The sequence below is a fragment of the Anneissia japonica genome, unplaced genomic scaffold (assembly GCF_011630105.1).
Source record: "Anneissia japonica isolate Jap-2015-1 unplaced genomic scaffold, ASM1163010v1 scaffold7767_len233565_cov179, whole genome shotgun sequence".
In the NCBI taxonomy this organism is placed as follows: domain Eukaryota; kingdom Metazoa; phylum Echinodermata; class Crinoidea; order Comatulida; family Comatulidae; genus Anneissia; species Anneissia japonica.
This window is the reverse complement of record NW_022744636.1, coordinates 165,210-182,112: the sequence shown is the minus strand read 5'-3', so window position 1 is coordinate 182,112 and position 16,903 is coordinate 165,210. Positions and strand designations below refer to the sequence as shown.

General features: G+C 35.7%; 1 protein-coding gene and 1 long non-coding RNA gene across 2 annotated transcripts in view; both read left to right on the top strand.

Annotated features, from left to right (window-relative positions):
• The window catches only part of LOC117119692 (serine--tRNA ligase, cytoplasmic-like), a 12,918-nt gene extending 5,368 nt beyond the window's left edge, over positions 1–7,550 (top strand). Inside the window, exons 5-11 of the mRNA XM_033264526.1 lie at positions 813–953; positions 1,225–1,380; positions 1,990–2,211; positions 3,061–3,190; positions 3,869–4,026; positions 4,584–4,713; positions 5,244–7,550. Of these exons, the coding sequence (XP_033120417.1) occupies positions 813–953; positions 1,225–1,380; positions 1,990–2,211; positions 3,061–3,190; positions 3,869–4,026; positions 4,584–4,713; positions 5,244–5,377 (1,071 nt within the window). The 3' untranslated portion in view covers positions 5,378–7,550. The remainder of the gene's footprint in view (positions 1–812; positions 954–1,224; positions 1,381–1,989; positions 2,212–3,060; positions 3,191–3,868; positions 4,027–4,583; positions 4,714–5,243) is intronic.
• A 3,730-nt stretch (positions 7,551–11,280) lies between these two features.
• On the top strand, positions 11,281–13,696 carry LOC117119690. The gene is made up of 3 exons (XR_004447233.1): positions 11,281–11,347; positions 12,390–12,552; positions 13,591–13,696. It is a non-coding gene; the product is annotated as an uncharacterized LOC117119690 (long non-coding RNA).
• Positions 13,697–16,903: the final 3,207 nt, after the last annotated feature.

Below are 16,903 nucleotides of genomic sequence, written 5' to 3'. Positions count from 1 at the left end.
ACGTTTTGTTGATTATCTCAGAACTTTGTTAAATGCAGTTGAGTGAGTTTTTCATGACAGGGCAGAGCAGCTGACAGGCTCATAATTCACAGGTGATTTCATGAACTAACACAATCTACTTCAATTGTGTTATTTTGTGATGTGACGAAATGCTTATAATTGTTATTTTTATAGTGATATTTTGCAATACCTAAAATATGTCCTTGATTCTCACAAAATTCTATCTGGAAAAACATTAGTTTAATACTTCTGAATGCTAGTACAGCTAGAAATAATGTATGTACAGTATTTTCAAATTAACACATATGGTTTGTTAAGCTTTTTTATGCAATATAAAAAAATTATTTAAATTCGATTTTATTTATTTTACTAAAATTTTACTGGCAAAAATAAACAAGCTAACTAGTATATGGCCAGGAGTGAATAGGTGAACAAGAGCTCCTACAAAGCCGTCTTACCACCTAAGATAAATGTATATAAAAAATTAATACAATTTATATTAAAATAAATTTTATCAAATGTTTTTATATAGTAACTTATAATTAATTGAAAGAATTATATTCTTTGGATTATTCTAGTACTGTATCAAAATATAAATGCCACATGAATAATAATGAAAATGTGAACACCCTGACATCTACATTAATTCATTAGCTTTCAATTTAAAAAAAAAAAAAAAAAATTGCTATGCCCATTAGCATCGCATTAATACTACCGTATGTTGCTGGAAAATTTATGTATGGAATGAAGAGGAAATTGAACTCTGTTTTCCAAACCACTGTTTTACTTTTTTTGTTGTTCTTATTTTGCAGGATGAGAACAAAGTTGAGAGAACATTCGGAGATACGACAACCAAAAAGAAATATTCGCATGTGGATCTTATTCACATGATTGATGGAGTGGAATGTGAAAGGGGCGCCACAACGGCTGGTAGTAGAGGCTACTACTTAAAGGTACAAAAAAAAAATGTTTTTGTTATTAGATATATTCTGACATAAAAATTATAGTAATATTTTCTGATATTAAAATGATAAGCAAATTTTAAAATTATGCTCTTACTTGGTGTATTATGATTTAATTATGTTTATGCATTTACTTACAAAGTACACTAAATATATTTAGATAATTAATACTATTATTTTTATAATTTATAATATAATTATCATAATAATAATAATAATATTAATAATAATAATAATAATAATAATGATAATTGTTACATAGGGACCAGCAGTGTTCCTTTCGCAAGCTATTATCCAGCATGGTTTGCAGTCCCTGTACAAGAAGGGCTACGAAGCTCTCTACACGCCATTCTTCATGAATAAACAAGTCATGCAAGAGGTAGCCCAGCTTAGCCAGTTTGATGAAGAACTTTACAAGGTTAGATTATTAATTGTTTCTCAAGTATATTTTGGCTATTTGAATAATAAAGAATGCTTAATATTTTTATTATTTTATATTTTTTTGTATAAATTACTTTTTGAGGCTTGCTATCCCAAAACTAGCGTACTGTTTTAAATGTTAAACTGAGTAATTAGTATAAGAATATGGCAGAATTGTATACTTTAGTACAGAGAAGCTGTAATACTTTTACTTATAACTTTGAATATTAAATCGATTCTAGTCTATGACCCTTGATTATAATGTATAGAATATGAATATATTAAAAAGTAAATTTTCATGTTTTTGTTATTGATGCTAGTTTTAGCTCGGCAAGCCATGTTTTATGATAAGCCCATCCAATGAAAAATAATTGACTCAGTGCTAACCATCTATTCAAAGAAGAACAATTAAATGCTCCAAAAATACTATGATATCATGTTATGTATCGTCCATTAAATACATCAGATACAGGGGGGAAAAAAATCAGATTTCACAACACCCAGTAGCTATGTGCAATCTAAAAGCAACAATGAAAGTGCAGATTGCAGATCTACACAGTTAGTAAAAGTTTTTTGATATACTCAAAATAAATATCTTCATCTGCAGGTTATTGGCAAAGGCAGCGAGAAAGCCGAAGACACAACGTATGAGGAAAAGTACCTGATAGCAACCTCTGAACAGCCAATCGCAGCATACCATAGAGATGAGTGGATGGCCACTGCCGACTTACCTAAGAAGTATGCTGGCTTTTCAACTTGTTTCCGGCAAGAGGTCGGCTCTCATGGCAGAGACACTAGGGGAATATTTCGTGTTCATCAATTTGAAAAGGTGTTGTATAATATAATGATAATATTTAGTATTTTATAGAGTATTTTAAATTTAGACACGCTCTCAAAAATAATTTTGTGACTCGCCTTCTCCAGCTTACCCTACCCACTGGAAGTATTTGAATCCAAAAAGTAAGCTAAAGTAGTTAAAAATCACCTCATGCCACCTTAATTTTCCAGCTAGCACCCCTTAATTTACTAGCGAACCTCCCACTTCACATTCATGTCCCTATTATTTTTTCCCCCTATTTCAGTACCCTGTACCTCTAGGTATGCCACTTTTGATATTTATTTCTTAAAAATACAATACTTTTCAAGCTCACTACCATGTAGGCTAGACCTAGCTGATTTTATAACAAAAAAATCTGTTAAAACATGCATGTTTCGGAATTGTACAACTGTCATCTTCAGTGTGACAGCTGCTATATGGAGTGAAAAACTGCGATACATTGTATAGAGGAATTAATAATAATAATATAGAGATGTATACTGCACATTTTACCAAGGGGTACTAGGCGGTGGCAATGTTGTTATTATTACCCCCCTGGTCATTGGATTAATAATGAAACCAGCACAAAGTGCAACCACCTCCGCTACCTGGAGAGTATTCCTAGTCATGCGTACAATTTAATGCCGAACAGACTAATACATGCAGTGCTACATCATCCTACCAGGTACTTATTTATATTCCTGGGTGGAGAAAGGCAAATGTAATAAGTACCTTGCCCAATATGTGGTTTAAAAAATCTGAAAGAAAATCTGAAAGAAATTCAATTGAGTATGACTTATACAAAAATATAATAATATTGTCTGGTTATTTCTTAATTACTTAAATGTTTTCTTTTCAAAGGTGGAACAGTTTTGTATCACTTCTCCACATGACAACAAGTCTTGGGAAATGTTTGATCACATGATTGAGAATGCGGAGGAATTCTGTCAGTCGCTTGGTCTGCCTTACCGTGTTGTCAACATCGTGTCAGGTAGCTGTCTATAGGAAATCATTAAACATGAATTTTGCAAAAGTATAATTTTTTTTTGTATCATTAGGCAAAACCAGTAAGTGATAGATACACCAAAAATCAATCCCTTTATTTTCCTTTCTGATAAGCGTGCATTCTTTAAATGCTATATTATACCATAATTCAGTTAACCCTTTCCAGTCTGCCCCATTACCATTGCCTGAGGCTGTACCAAAACTGAGAAATTACATCATCTACACTTAATGTCGGGTTTTTACTGGCGCAGGCATTTTATTTGGTCTGAATACAGGAGGTCCTCTACAGAAATACACCTACATCACTCTCAAACAATCCTATAGAGAGCAGCCTAGCTATAAAAAAATTATGAAATCTATACAGGGAGTGCGTACGACGCAACTCGCTATAAAGTATGGTCAAAGACGGCGTCGTCACAATGCCGTACGACTGGAAAGGGTTAAACGCTTGCAACTTCATAAGAAAATATCGGATTTGAATTATTTTTTACCATTTTATAGCTCTTATTTTACTCTTTAACCATGTATTAACTCAAAATTGATTTTTGCGACAAGTGACTGGTTTGGCTTGTTTTCGCCACATATTGCTAAAGAATTAGCTCAATACAGTATATTTTGTAGCCCACAGTTTATCTAATATATGTTTTTACATAATATTTAACAGGAGCCCTCAATAATGCTGCAGCAAAGAAGTTAGATGTGGAAGCGTGGTTTCCCGGGGGTGGTGCTTTTAGAGAATTAGTATCATGCTCAAATTGTACTGACTACCAGTCAAGGCGGTTATTAGTACGATATGGACAGGTCAAGAAAATGAATACACAGGTGTGTAGGTTTAAATACATTAATTATTATTATTATTATTATTATTATTATTATTATATTATTATTATTATTGTGTTATGTATTGAGGGTCCTTAATGATCAGCTCTGGCCAGATGGACCACCCTCACAAAATATTGTTGAAATAAATAAATAAATTAAGAAAGCAATGTCTGAGACCTTCATTATCTAACATAATCAGTGTGAACGCCTCCCTAAATTGACAATACCTGTTCACATGTTTATTTTATCTTTTGTTGTTGTCAATCAGGCTTTTTCTGCAGAATACACCATACAAGAGAGGCATTATTATTAATATTGTTATTATTTGATTTATTATTATTACTGTACCATACTTAAACCTTATTACATATTATTGTATGACCTGCTGAAGCACAGAGTATCTTGAAAAATATTTTTATTGATTGCATTTCAGCCAATCTGGTATAGAAAAGCTAAAGATGTTTATATTTTTAACAGATATAAGGATGAATCAGGCTCAGAATTTAGTAAAGAGTCCTACTTTATGGTTTAAATTAAAAATATATGTTGTTTAACAGGCCGAGTATGTACACATGCTAAACGCTACTATGTGCGCTTCCACACGCGTCATCTGCTGTATTCTAGAAAACAATCAAACTGAAGATGGCGTCATTGTACCAGAGATTCTACGACCGTTTATGCCTGAAGGTAAGATGTCTTCTTGAAATTGGTATTATCAGTATTTTATTTATGTAATTTTTATTAGTTATTTATTTAGGCTCACAACAGATACACCAAGGATTGTCAGTAGTAAATATATCACTATCCTACTTGTAGGTGACAATCCCTTTCACTAGACAGACATATTCACATGATGCTTTACACAAACTAAATCTCTTAGGGAGTAGAGTTGGATAGGTCGTGAGAAAAAATCCTGTTTTCGTGATAGGAATTTAATCCAGGACACTGAGATTGGAAAGCCACCATCTTAACCACAAAGTTATTCAACTCAAATCTGGAACCGGTAAAACTTTGGGCATTGAAAAAAAAAAGAAAAGAAAAGAAAAGAAAGCCCTATCCTTATGAGTACACTGGATAATTTACAACTTTTACACACTTTCGTGTATTTAAATGTTCTTAGATTTAGTGATAAAATAAATGTAACTATAAGAGATTTAATCATGTTGATTTCTATTTTTTTGTACAAATAATCTATATAGGTCGTGTATCTTCCACAGGTTTAAAAGAAATTATAAAGTTTACCAAACCACCACCTATTGAAGAACAGCAGGGAAAGAAGCAAAAGAAACAGAAAGAAGGAGGAAAGAAAAAAGGAAAAGCAGAGGAAGCGTCTGCCAAAACTGAGGAATAAAACAAAGGATGTGATTGGCCAAGTACTTGAGGACTGTAATACCCTGAACAATAACCTAGAGTCATGATGCAACATTAGCCAAAACATGTGCATGTGCAATGTAATCATAATCATCAATGTACACCACTGAACACTGTACATCACGTTACTATTTAACACCAGTTTACACTGTTAACAGAGTGTACATCTTCGAACTCCAGTATACATCATTAAACACTACTGTACATCATTAAAGCCAAGTGTACACTGTAAAAACAGTAAACACTATATAAACACCACTAAACACTAGAGTATGCAATTAAATACCAGTATAATACTCAAGACTACAATTAATCACAGTATTTGTGTGAACACCACATAATAGTGATAAATTGTTACTCTAAACATAACCAGCTTATGGTTATATTTTATGTGTAGCTTGAGGCATGCCAGCTTCAACATTTTGGAGGTAAACTCTCCTCTTCTCTTTCTTATTCTTGTATTGCTAAAAAATACAGAAATTAAAAAATAAATAAATAGTTGGATGGGAGGGATTGGGGCCGTATTTATCAAACTAGAAATCAGCTTAAATTCGTCCATAAAGTCAATTTTTTGCTGAAGTCAGATTTATCAATATTGCTTAGCTTAAAAATTGCTTAAAATTAAAGACGATTTTATGCATCATGTGCAATCTAAAGCGATTTTTAAACTAAGATTTTTTTAAGATGGTTTGATAAATCAGCTTAAGATTTTTGCTTAGGGACATACTTTTAAGACATTTGCTAAGCAGAGATTGATAAATCCCGGGCCAAACTCCTAAGTAAACTGAATCACTACGAAGTATTGCTAGAGTACCAATCTTATCCAGTAACAAACAACATGTCATCCTCCCAAAACATTACATTTTTGTTTATGAAATAACTTACTTGTTAGCATAGACAAAAAGCTAATGAACATCGTATAAAAGTTTTTCACACTTCTGTTGAATGTATTGATTAGGGAACATTAAAAATCCACATTTATCTATCAAAAACTCAAATCAAAATTTTTATTTTTATGTAGTGATTGAATTAAATTGTGGCAAATTTAAGTATACACCTGATAATATGCAAATAAGATGTATCTGAATGTTTTGTTTTCTTTAATTGGTCACCAACCTACTATACATTCCTACAAACATTAATTGTGCATATGCCAGATTATATGTTTATGCAGATTTGATTTACATAATTATTTAAATTATTATAATTTATATTCATGCATATATTAATCAAGAGAATGCAACGAGTGGCGAGTTGGCGCCAGGATTTGCCCGATGGGAGTTCCAACTCCCCGACAGGGTGAGAGGGCGATTTCCCCGACAACAAGAAGCGGTTTGGCGCAGCGTGAAAGGTTTGGTTTCCCAACCTTGAGGTCGGGGTTTCAATCCCTTGCTGTGCATTTCGCTTTATCTGCATTGCTTCTCTCCACCCCTGAGTATAAATGGGTACCTGGTGGGGTTGCTTGCTCCTGTGCTGAATACAGCAGCAACTTATGCATGTGGATCCATTGACCAGGGACAGAAGCGCTTCGTATCTGCAAAGAAAGGCGCTATATAAATAAAAATGAATAGAATAGAATAGAACAATGAGTGTCGCTTAAAATCTCTCAAAAGTGTCCATGGGGGAAAAGCCTCTGAAAATTATGACAATTTAGGGGTTTCAAAGGCTTATTTAATCTATTTTAGAGTCTACTATATGTAGAAAATAAATATACATTTTATTTTTCCCCGACGAATTTTGGTTTTTCTCCCCAGCGAATTGTGGTTTTTCTCCCCAGCGAATTGTGGTTTTTCTCCCCGACTGGGGAGCCAAGCTCTCCCCAATGGTAGCCCTGACTGGAGCCACCTCTGAATGAGTGTGTGTAATATGCTAATTGATATCAATTACCTGGTTTTCGAATTTGCATACTTTCGATTTTACCCTGAGCTTGTATATTCATGCATTGTGCTGTTAGCATATTCTAGCCCACTTATTTTCTTTGTAAACTGGATGATTTTCATATTTTTCATTTATCCTCTTAATCAATTAAGGGCTAGCAATAGATTTCATTTAGATATCAATGCAGTCTACATATCTTTTGAAGGTAAAAATTATCCATTGTTTAGTGATGAAAAATATATGGTAAATAAAAGGAATAACTTCTAAGATTCGGATTTGGTTGCGTGCTTGCTCTGAGTTTTTGAGGTGTGACTTGGGTGCTAACTCTTTGTATCTGAGAAGAAATACACTATATAGATGCCAGGAGAGATAGTGATATTGATTAAACACTACATATTTTTATTTAAATAATAAAAATAATAAGAAGAATGCTGCTTGATGATATCCGGAATGGAAGCAGTTACAACGAATTGAAGAGGGTTGTAGAGGACTGAGAATACTGGAATAGAACTTCTTGAGGGATCTGCCTTCTGGCAGAACAATATTGATGACGATTAATAATATTTATGATTATTGCACCTTCAGTTCGGGGATTCGAACCCCTCATTCCATTTTGCTTATGTACTGGTGGTGCTGTCCCAGATTCTCGGCACAAACCTATTAACACTGACAACAAATCTTAATTTTTTAATAATTCTGTAATAATTTGATATTTTTTAATAACTCTTTTTTTAATAATCTTTATTTTTTTAATTAAAAAGAAAAAAAAAAAAAAATTAAACTAGTCATGTATGCGCCGCTAATTAAGCCAAAAAATTGTTTGCCCTCCTCCGCCCGCCCCAACTCACTGATAGAAATTGGGGCAGAAAAACAAAAAAAAACCCCTTTTTTTCAGTTTTTTTCTTTACAAATTAAAAAATATGTGTGTGAACTTGTCTTTATTTTTTCCAGAATTCCTACAAATTAGTCTAAAGTTATTGTCTGATGTATGATATTGCCATTATAGGCCTCTGTGGGTTATTTTTATTCCATCTGATTAGTATTTAAGGAAATAAAAAAATACTTTTTCCACCCGCCCCTATTGATAATTTTTTTTTAAAGAAGGGCAACAAACAATTTATTTTATTTGGCCTTATGATGTATATTGTAGAAATGTGTGCTATATAAATGTTATTGTTAATCTCTTTATTGGAACGACACCACTAGCAACGACTGTTGAAATGGCGCGATATAAATGGAACGATTGATTTATTGATTGATTTTGTTTCTAATAAAAGACCAAAGTTACTACAGATCATGAAATCGCCTGTCTGCAACTGTAGGGAGACCTGTTTTGTGGACATGATATGCCTATTTTTAAATAGAACTACCAGTTGTGTCCTGGGTATCTGAATACTGTAGGTCATTATTATATTCATATATCGATTTACCATAAGTTGTTGTGGTGTAGTGTTTATCTTCTTCCTAGATCGAGCATATTTTAATTGTTTAACAGGACCTTGATGACGTACGAAGGGAATTGTTATCCTTTCTTTAATGAAGGGTCATTCGTAGAACAATTATAACTTTATTCTATGCTGGGTCGAACATCGTGACAATCCCTTTCACTAGACAGACATATTCACATGATGCTTTACACAAACTAAATCTCTTAGGGAGTAGAGTTGGTTAGGTTGTGAGAAAAATCCTGTTTCCGTGACAGGAACTTAATCCAGGACACTGAGATTGGAAAGCCACCATCTTAACCACAAAGTTATTCAACTCAAATCTGGAACCGGTAAAACTTTGGGCATTGAAAAAAAAAAGAAAAGAAAAGAAAGCGCTATCCTTATGAGTACACAGGATAATTTACAACTTTTACACACTTTTGTGTATTTAAATGTTCTTAGATTTAGTGATAAAATAAATTTAATTATAAGAGATTTAATCATGTTGATTTCTATTTGTTGTACAAATAGTCTATATAGGTCGTGAAATTATAAAGTTTACCAAACCACTGCCTATTGAAGAACAGCAGGGAAAGAAGCAAAAGAAACAGAAAGAAGGAGGAAAGAAAAAAGGAAAAGCAGAGGAAGCGTCTGCCAAAACGGAGGGCTTGGGGCCGTATGCAATGAGTGCTGAGTTGGCGCCAGGATTTGCCCGATGAGACTTCCAACTCTCCGACAGGGTGAGAGGGCGTAGTCGGGCGTCGCTTAAAATCTCTCGAAAGTGTCATGGGGGCAAAGCCTCCGAAAAATATGACAATTTAGGGGTTTCAAAGGCTTATTTAATTGATTTTAGAGTCTACTATGTAGAAAATAAATATACATTTTTTTCCTCCTCGACGAATTGTGGTTTTTCTCCCCGGCGAATTGTGGTTTTTCTCCCCGACTGTGGAGCCAAGCTCTCCCCAATGGTAGCCCTGGCTAAAAGCTTCCCTAAACTTCTAAGATTCTGATTTGGTTACGTGCTTGCTCCGGGTTTTTTAGGTGTGACTCGGGTGCTAACTCTTTGTGTCTGAGAAGAAAGGCACTATATAGATGCCAGGAGAGATAGTGATATTGGTTACACTACATATTTTTTATTTAAATAGGCCTAATAAAGAATAATAAGAATAATGCTGCTTGATGATATCTGGAATGGAAGCAGTTATGCTACAACGAGTTGAAGGGTTGCAGAGGACCTAGAATACTGGAATAGAACTTCTTGAGGGACCTTCCTTCTGGCAGAACACTATTGATGATGATTAATAATATTAATGATTATTGCATCTTTAGTTCGGGGATTCGAACCCCTCATTCCATTCGAGCGACCAAAAACTCCCTAAGGCTCGTAATGTATGCATGTTTTTATAAGCATCATTCCATTCCAAAATTGGCGAAGTTACTCGCTGTTGATTGTATAAAATATCAGTAGCAAGTATTTCCTTAAAAATGATTCCTCATAGTAATTGCTAACACTGAAATATTTAGGAGCACTTAAAAAAACGATTCCGTATTCGAAGCCGCGCTATGGATGTACGCACAATCTCGCCGTTCCACCAGAGTGAACTTCCTGAATACATTTCTGGTGCCACTGTTGGTGTTGACGCATTTTGCTTTTGATCCTAGTTGTTTCATCAGGCGGCAACTATCCATTCCATTCGAGCGACCAAAAACTCCCTAAGGCTCGTAATGTATGCATGTTTTTATAAGCATCATTCCATTCCAAAATTGGCGAAGTTACTCGCTGTTGATTGTATAAAATATCAGTAGCAAGTATTTCCTTAAAAATGATTCCTCATAGTAATTGCTAACACTGAAATATTTAGGAGCACTTAAAAAAACGATTCCGTATTCGAAGCCGCGCTATGGATGTACGCACAATCTCGCCGTTCCACCAGAGTGAACTTCCTGAATACATTTCTGGTGCCACTGTTGGTGTTGACGCATTTTGCTTTTGATCCTAGTTGTTTCATCAGGCGGCAACTATCAGACCTCCCTCGGAATGTGTAATTCTTACATTTTTCGCGAGTCGTTTTTTTTTTTTTTTTTTTTTTTTTAGATGGTTTTGGGTGCCGGTCCGACTTGTTTAATTGATTTTATTGTTCCTCTGTTGCAGTTAATCGACTATTATTAAATTTATTGTATTTTAAAAAAAATACTTGTATGCTTCTCATGTGTGATTTTTCCCCCACCTTTGTTAAACTTCAATTTTGATTTGATTTGAGATTGCAATAAAGTTCTTCGTATTTCGTATTTCGTACATGTGTATTGTGTATTTTGGTCTCTTACACAATAGGGTTAACTTCATATAGACGAGTTGCATTTCATGTTTTTGGAAAAGAAATAGTCAAAATAATTATTTAAAAGTCATGACGCAATGCTGCGTGCTCAACTTGCAAGTTAATAATAGCAAATTCCATTAGGATGTAGTTTATATTATTTTAGATAACAAAAAATTCAGAATCCAGCGTGACTTAGCTTCCGTCTCTGATCCGTTTCGCTGACAAACTATTGGTAATCGAAGTTTATCTCCGGACATACACCGGCTATAAATACAAGAAAAGGCGAGTAACGTCTAGAGTGTAATTTGGCAAGCAAGTAGGATAGAGGTAAGTTAAACAATTTTCCTGTTTTCCTACTCAGGCTATGTTATAAAATGATTTATTCCCATGTGCCTACTGGTGTGATTATAATGCGTTTGACGCAAACGCGAGAAATGCAACGCATGGAGCGTTACATTAATTTACGTTGAATTGAATCTTAAAGCTTCATTGCCCCTCTAAAGTTAGGGTAAAATTTACTATTGTGAACTATATAGTTATATATTCTAAGAATATTATATTAATAACTATGTGGGACGCCAAGTACAATTTGTTGTCTGAGGGTCGTAAACCCATTGGAACGGGAATTTTGAATCTAAATACTTAAAGCTTATGTTGTTTAGGAATTAGGCTCAAATGCTTTGGTACAAGTAAAGTACTGGTTGGAACTTGTGTGTTTCTAAAAGTTGAATAAAAAACAGATCACTATGTTTGTAGCTAAGCCTATTAATAATTATAATAATACTAATAATGTAGTTTTATAAAGCGCACATATCCATCTAATGTAAGACGCTCAGGGCACTTGATATGTGGACTAGGTACTCGATCAATGACTTTCTTCGCCCCTAAGGGTCCCTTCATGTCCAGCACAGGGGGTCTTACCACCAGAACCATATAGGCGAGCGTGCCGTTCGAACCAGCGCCGATATTGCTATGCTTGCGGCGCCCCTGCTAACCGCTCGGCATCTTATTAAAGACATATGAACCCTACATTTTAATGTTAAAATTAAAAAATCTTTTAATTTTAATTTGTATAACATTGTCGCTCATTGAAATATCCCATTCATCACAGTGTTAACGTGTGTTATGCAAGCGGAATGACAACTCGAGTTATCTATTGTAGGTACAATAAAGGCCACGATATCACTGATTTCGTACTCGCACGTCACTAAAAGCGACCAAATGTGAAACGTTTCTAGTACTTGTGAATGTGGTATAGGGCCTAATATTATTAGTAATATTAATAAGGTTCTAAATACACAACTAGTGTGTAGAGTAAAGTTTTTAATAGCACAAACACTGGCCAGCAAAGTTCATTTCAATCCCTCAGGTAGATGATAATGGGCCGACTTTCTCTGTTAGTTTTGGTGTGCATCACCTGGTTTGGCAGCTTAGTTGTAAAGCAATCTTGTGCAACTCCTTTGGCCGTGGTAGTCCCATTGACTGGCGTTGAAAATGATATTCATATAGATGAAGAAAACTTGGCATTGGAGGTAAGAGCATCTTTATGAACATTGATTTTAAATAATTTAAATCTTAACAAACGAGCTATATACTGTATATGTATATTATAATAAATGTTGAACGTTAAAGAAGGGAAATCTGCGAGTGAAAGTTGCCCAACCGGGATTCGAACCTTGAACCTTCTGCTGCCTATGATACATTCCGCTTTATTGGAGAAACAAACAGGGGCGAGTGCGTGAGTGTCTGTCCCGGGACAGCTAGGGCCTCTCATACTTTTCAGCAATTCAGCAGAGTGAAAAACACTGTTGCAAACTCAGTAATGAGAACTTCTTCACAGTTTTGATCAACATTAAAGTAAACGAAGCAATTTACCGTAGTTGTGGGAAAAGAATTTTTAAACAAACAATGGTTTCAATTTCATCTTACCCTATGTAACCTCATAAATATATATTGTTTTATTTTGTTAAGTAGATGCCTTGGTAGTCAACAAAGTTGCTAATTTGTACACACAGATGCGATTCAATTGCTCAATGTACACGCACGAGTTGCTGCATTTGTGACTGATGATTAGAACTGGCTTTCTCAACACCTTGAGTCTGGAGGAATTAAGGCCTCTTGTTTTGGTTTTATGGAGGCAGTTTTGTAGCATGGTATACATCTGATAATCGCCACTGAGGGTGAAATTAGGAATAACCACAACCCGTATTAATAGCGAGCGTAAATATAGCATAATATTAAAGATATATAATATACAGCGAGAAGTAGTATCTAGCGTTGCTCTGGCGTTCAACAAGATACTCATATAGATGAAGAAGACTTGGCATTGGAGGTAAAAGCATCTTTATAAACATTGATTTTTAACATATACATATATTTAAATATATATTATGTATTGATATATATGTAAACCAATTTAATGCATCCTGTTATTGGCATTTGATTGTTGTTTGATGTAATTTTTGAAATACAGCAATAATAATTATGTTTATGATTGTATATTAAAATATGCGTATAATAAAGGTGAAATTGATGGGATAGATATTTTAGGAGTTTCATCTATTTTACAGCGAGGTGAACGAGACGTTGGTTCTGGTTCGGGTTTCGGAGAAGACGAGAAGTCATTTGTGAGTAGACTTTCAGTTTATGATATTGTCGTGAAAATGAAAGTTGTTCAATTCAGAATTTTTTGTCAACATTAACAATTAACACTGTATGAGAACGGTCTCTGTAAACATCTTGAGTATCTGGAAGTGATACGTATTTGTTGCGCAATATTTTTAACATTTTCACACGGATGGTTTCGTCTGCGACAATGAAGAACAAAGAAATGTGAAGCAACTTACCATACCACCACACACTCTACTTGCTTGGCAATACCCAAGGTCAATTCCGGAATGGAACTGATTGAGCCAGAATATTCGGATGTCACCTAATATAAAATCATTTAAAAGCTGCTTTGGACTCAATTAATATTTATAAATAAACAACTAAAGCTCATTATAATATTTAATTGTTACACACACCTCTACCCGACCGTACGCATTGGTGCTTGTACGTGACGATACAGATACAGAAAAAGGCTATTGGGCTGAGTGTATATGACCCTTATAATTCGTCTATTGGACTCCTTGAAATTGTTTACAGAATAAACAACTTTTGGCTTCTACGACGTTTACCACCCTCTGTGAAAAAAAAAAATTCCTCCTACAGTTTAGTGTCCCCTAGTAACTGAGTAAAACAAGTAAAAATAAGTCCTTATCAGTCTTTTGATGGTGGCTGCATCATAAAATTGTATACAACTTAGGTCAATTCAAGTCTAAATTCTTCTATGTTAAACCATCATGATAAATTCGCTGTCTCATTGAATGACCATCAATTTAGTGCTATCGGCTAAACTGGTGGTAGCCACTGTGTGTAGTGCACCGAGGAGATCTTTTGGTTCCCAGTCCGATTGACGTACCTTTCCGGAGTGTCAATCAAACTTAACAACTGACTAATCAGGACAGCGCTAGGAATACGCGCGCGTCTTACAAACACACGTGTTGTCCCACAAACGCACGTGTTCGCGTATGTTTTAACACTGTCGTCTCGTGGGACCTTAGTAACAGTATCCAAGGGGCGGGGCTTAGCACCCCGATTCGTCTGCAACGCAATTGGAAAAGTTGAACCATTCAACCTTCCCAAATGTGTCACCAACAGACTCTGATGAGAAATTTGCTGTAGACGAAGATTCCGATCCAGACGTTCGACCATTCATCTCAGTACACTATACCACGGTTAGTAAACCACATGGCATTGGAACGCATATAGATTTCAGCAGTTTTAAAATTGGCAAAAACTGCAGAGGGCAATAGCATGTCTGATAAGTATCGCCAGGAAATACAAGAATCGTCCTAGTGAGCAGGGATGGTGAAGCAATTCCTGTGGGAATTAACGAGCTCATCACTCCATCGGTGACGGATATGATGCTAGCATGCAAATTGATAATTCGACAAGTCCAATTAGAAGAGTTTGGTGAGGAAGTAACGCACATAAAGAAAAGTACCAGTGGATTACCTAGGGAACAAACTCTCGACTGAATCCATTCCTGAATGAAGATAACCTTCTTTGGTTGGGGGAAGGCTCCACCCATTCACATCTTGAAGCACAAGAAAAACACCCCATACTTCTGCCAAAGAACCATCACATTTCGAAACTTGTTATACATTACTACCACCAACAAACACATCACCAAGGCAAGCAGATCACGCATGGGTCCATAAGGAGTGCTGGCTACTGGATTACTGGTGGTCACCAAATGGTCGCATCGGGAAGTGTGTTACATGTAGACGGCTCAGGATGTCTACGAAAACACAAATCATGGCAGATCTGCCTCAAGATAGGATTGAACCTGGGCCACCTTTTACCAACGTCGGACTGGATGTGTTCGGTCCTTGGCTGATTCACGCCAGGAGAACTAGAGGGTCTGTCAACGAAAAACGATGGGGAGTTATCTTCATGCCTTGCTTCAAGGGCAATTCATATCGAAATTGTGTAATCAATGGACACAAGTGCATTTTGTGCATTAAGGAGATTTATTGCTAAATCGTGGACCCATTGCAATCCTAAAGGTGCGATAGAGGCACTAACTTCATCGGAGCGAAATCTAAGTTAGACCAAGCCTTGTCTGAAATTGACCAGGATATTTTAGCAGACATCTTACAGATCAATGATGTCAGTGGGAATTTAACCCCCACACTCTTCTCACTTCGGTGGCGTTTGGGAACACCAAATCACGGACAGTTAGTCAGGTCCTTAATGAAATGATGTTAGAACTTGGACCTATTGCCAGTTAACGCACACACTGTTAACAACTTCGATGGCTGAAGCGTCTGCTATTGTAAATTCGAGAACAATCGTTGCTATTTCCTCGGATCCGAACGACCCACAGCCACTCCAAACATGCTCTTAACTATGAAAACTCGCCCATTGGTTACAGCCCCAGGAGTTTTCACCAAACAAGACTTGTACTGCCGCCGTCGATGGAGACGCGTTCAATACCTTGCAGACCAATTCTGGGTTAGATTTAGGAAGCAATACCTTCAAGAGTTGCAGGTTAGGAAAAAGTGGACGCACAACCAAGTAGATGTGTGTGTTGGAGATGTTGTGCTTTTAAGGGACAAGGAAACCCAAAGGACGAATCTTTGGCCATTTATGGGTGTCATTGAAAGTGTTCGGTGCCTAGCGCTGTGGACGAATAAGTGAATTTCCGTGTTCAGAGATGGAGCGAAGAGGACTTACTTACGACCGATTGGGGAGATTGTGATTATTTTGAGACAAGCCGATAAAAATAATTGAATAGACATTTCAAGTTTAATTGTTTATCATTCCTCGATATGATTTAGATAACTATAGTTGTGAGGGATTAACCCTCAGGCGAGGAGTGTAAAGGCATTCGATTATTTCTCTTGTTTAGTTATTTTGATAGTACCCCCTCTATTGTTGAAATATGACCTTTTCCCTTGGTAACCCTTATTGAGAGGAGGAAAGCATGGACTAGGCCTAGACCTATGATGGAGGGGAAGCACTCCCATGTTCTAGTTCGAAGTTAATGTTTAGTGTTCTTTGCTGGCAATAGTGGTAAGCATATACTATGTTCTAGTTATGAATCTATATGATATTTAGGCAGTACTTATGCATTGAAAATACAGGCTCAGAAACGAATAATTGCTAATTACTAATCACACTGAGCTAGGGCCTAGGCCTAGTAGGCTTAGATAATAACACAATACAGACTGACTCAGGCATATGCTTATGCTTTTACCTTATTCCATTTAATTATAGTTTTCACCGGTTAGTACGAATAAAGTATGCCGATATCCTAACTTAGCAATTGGAAGA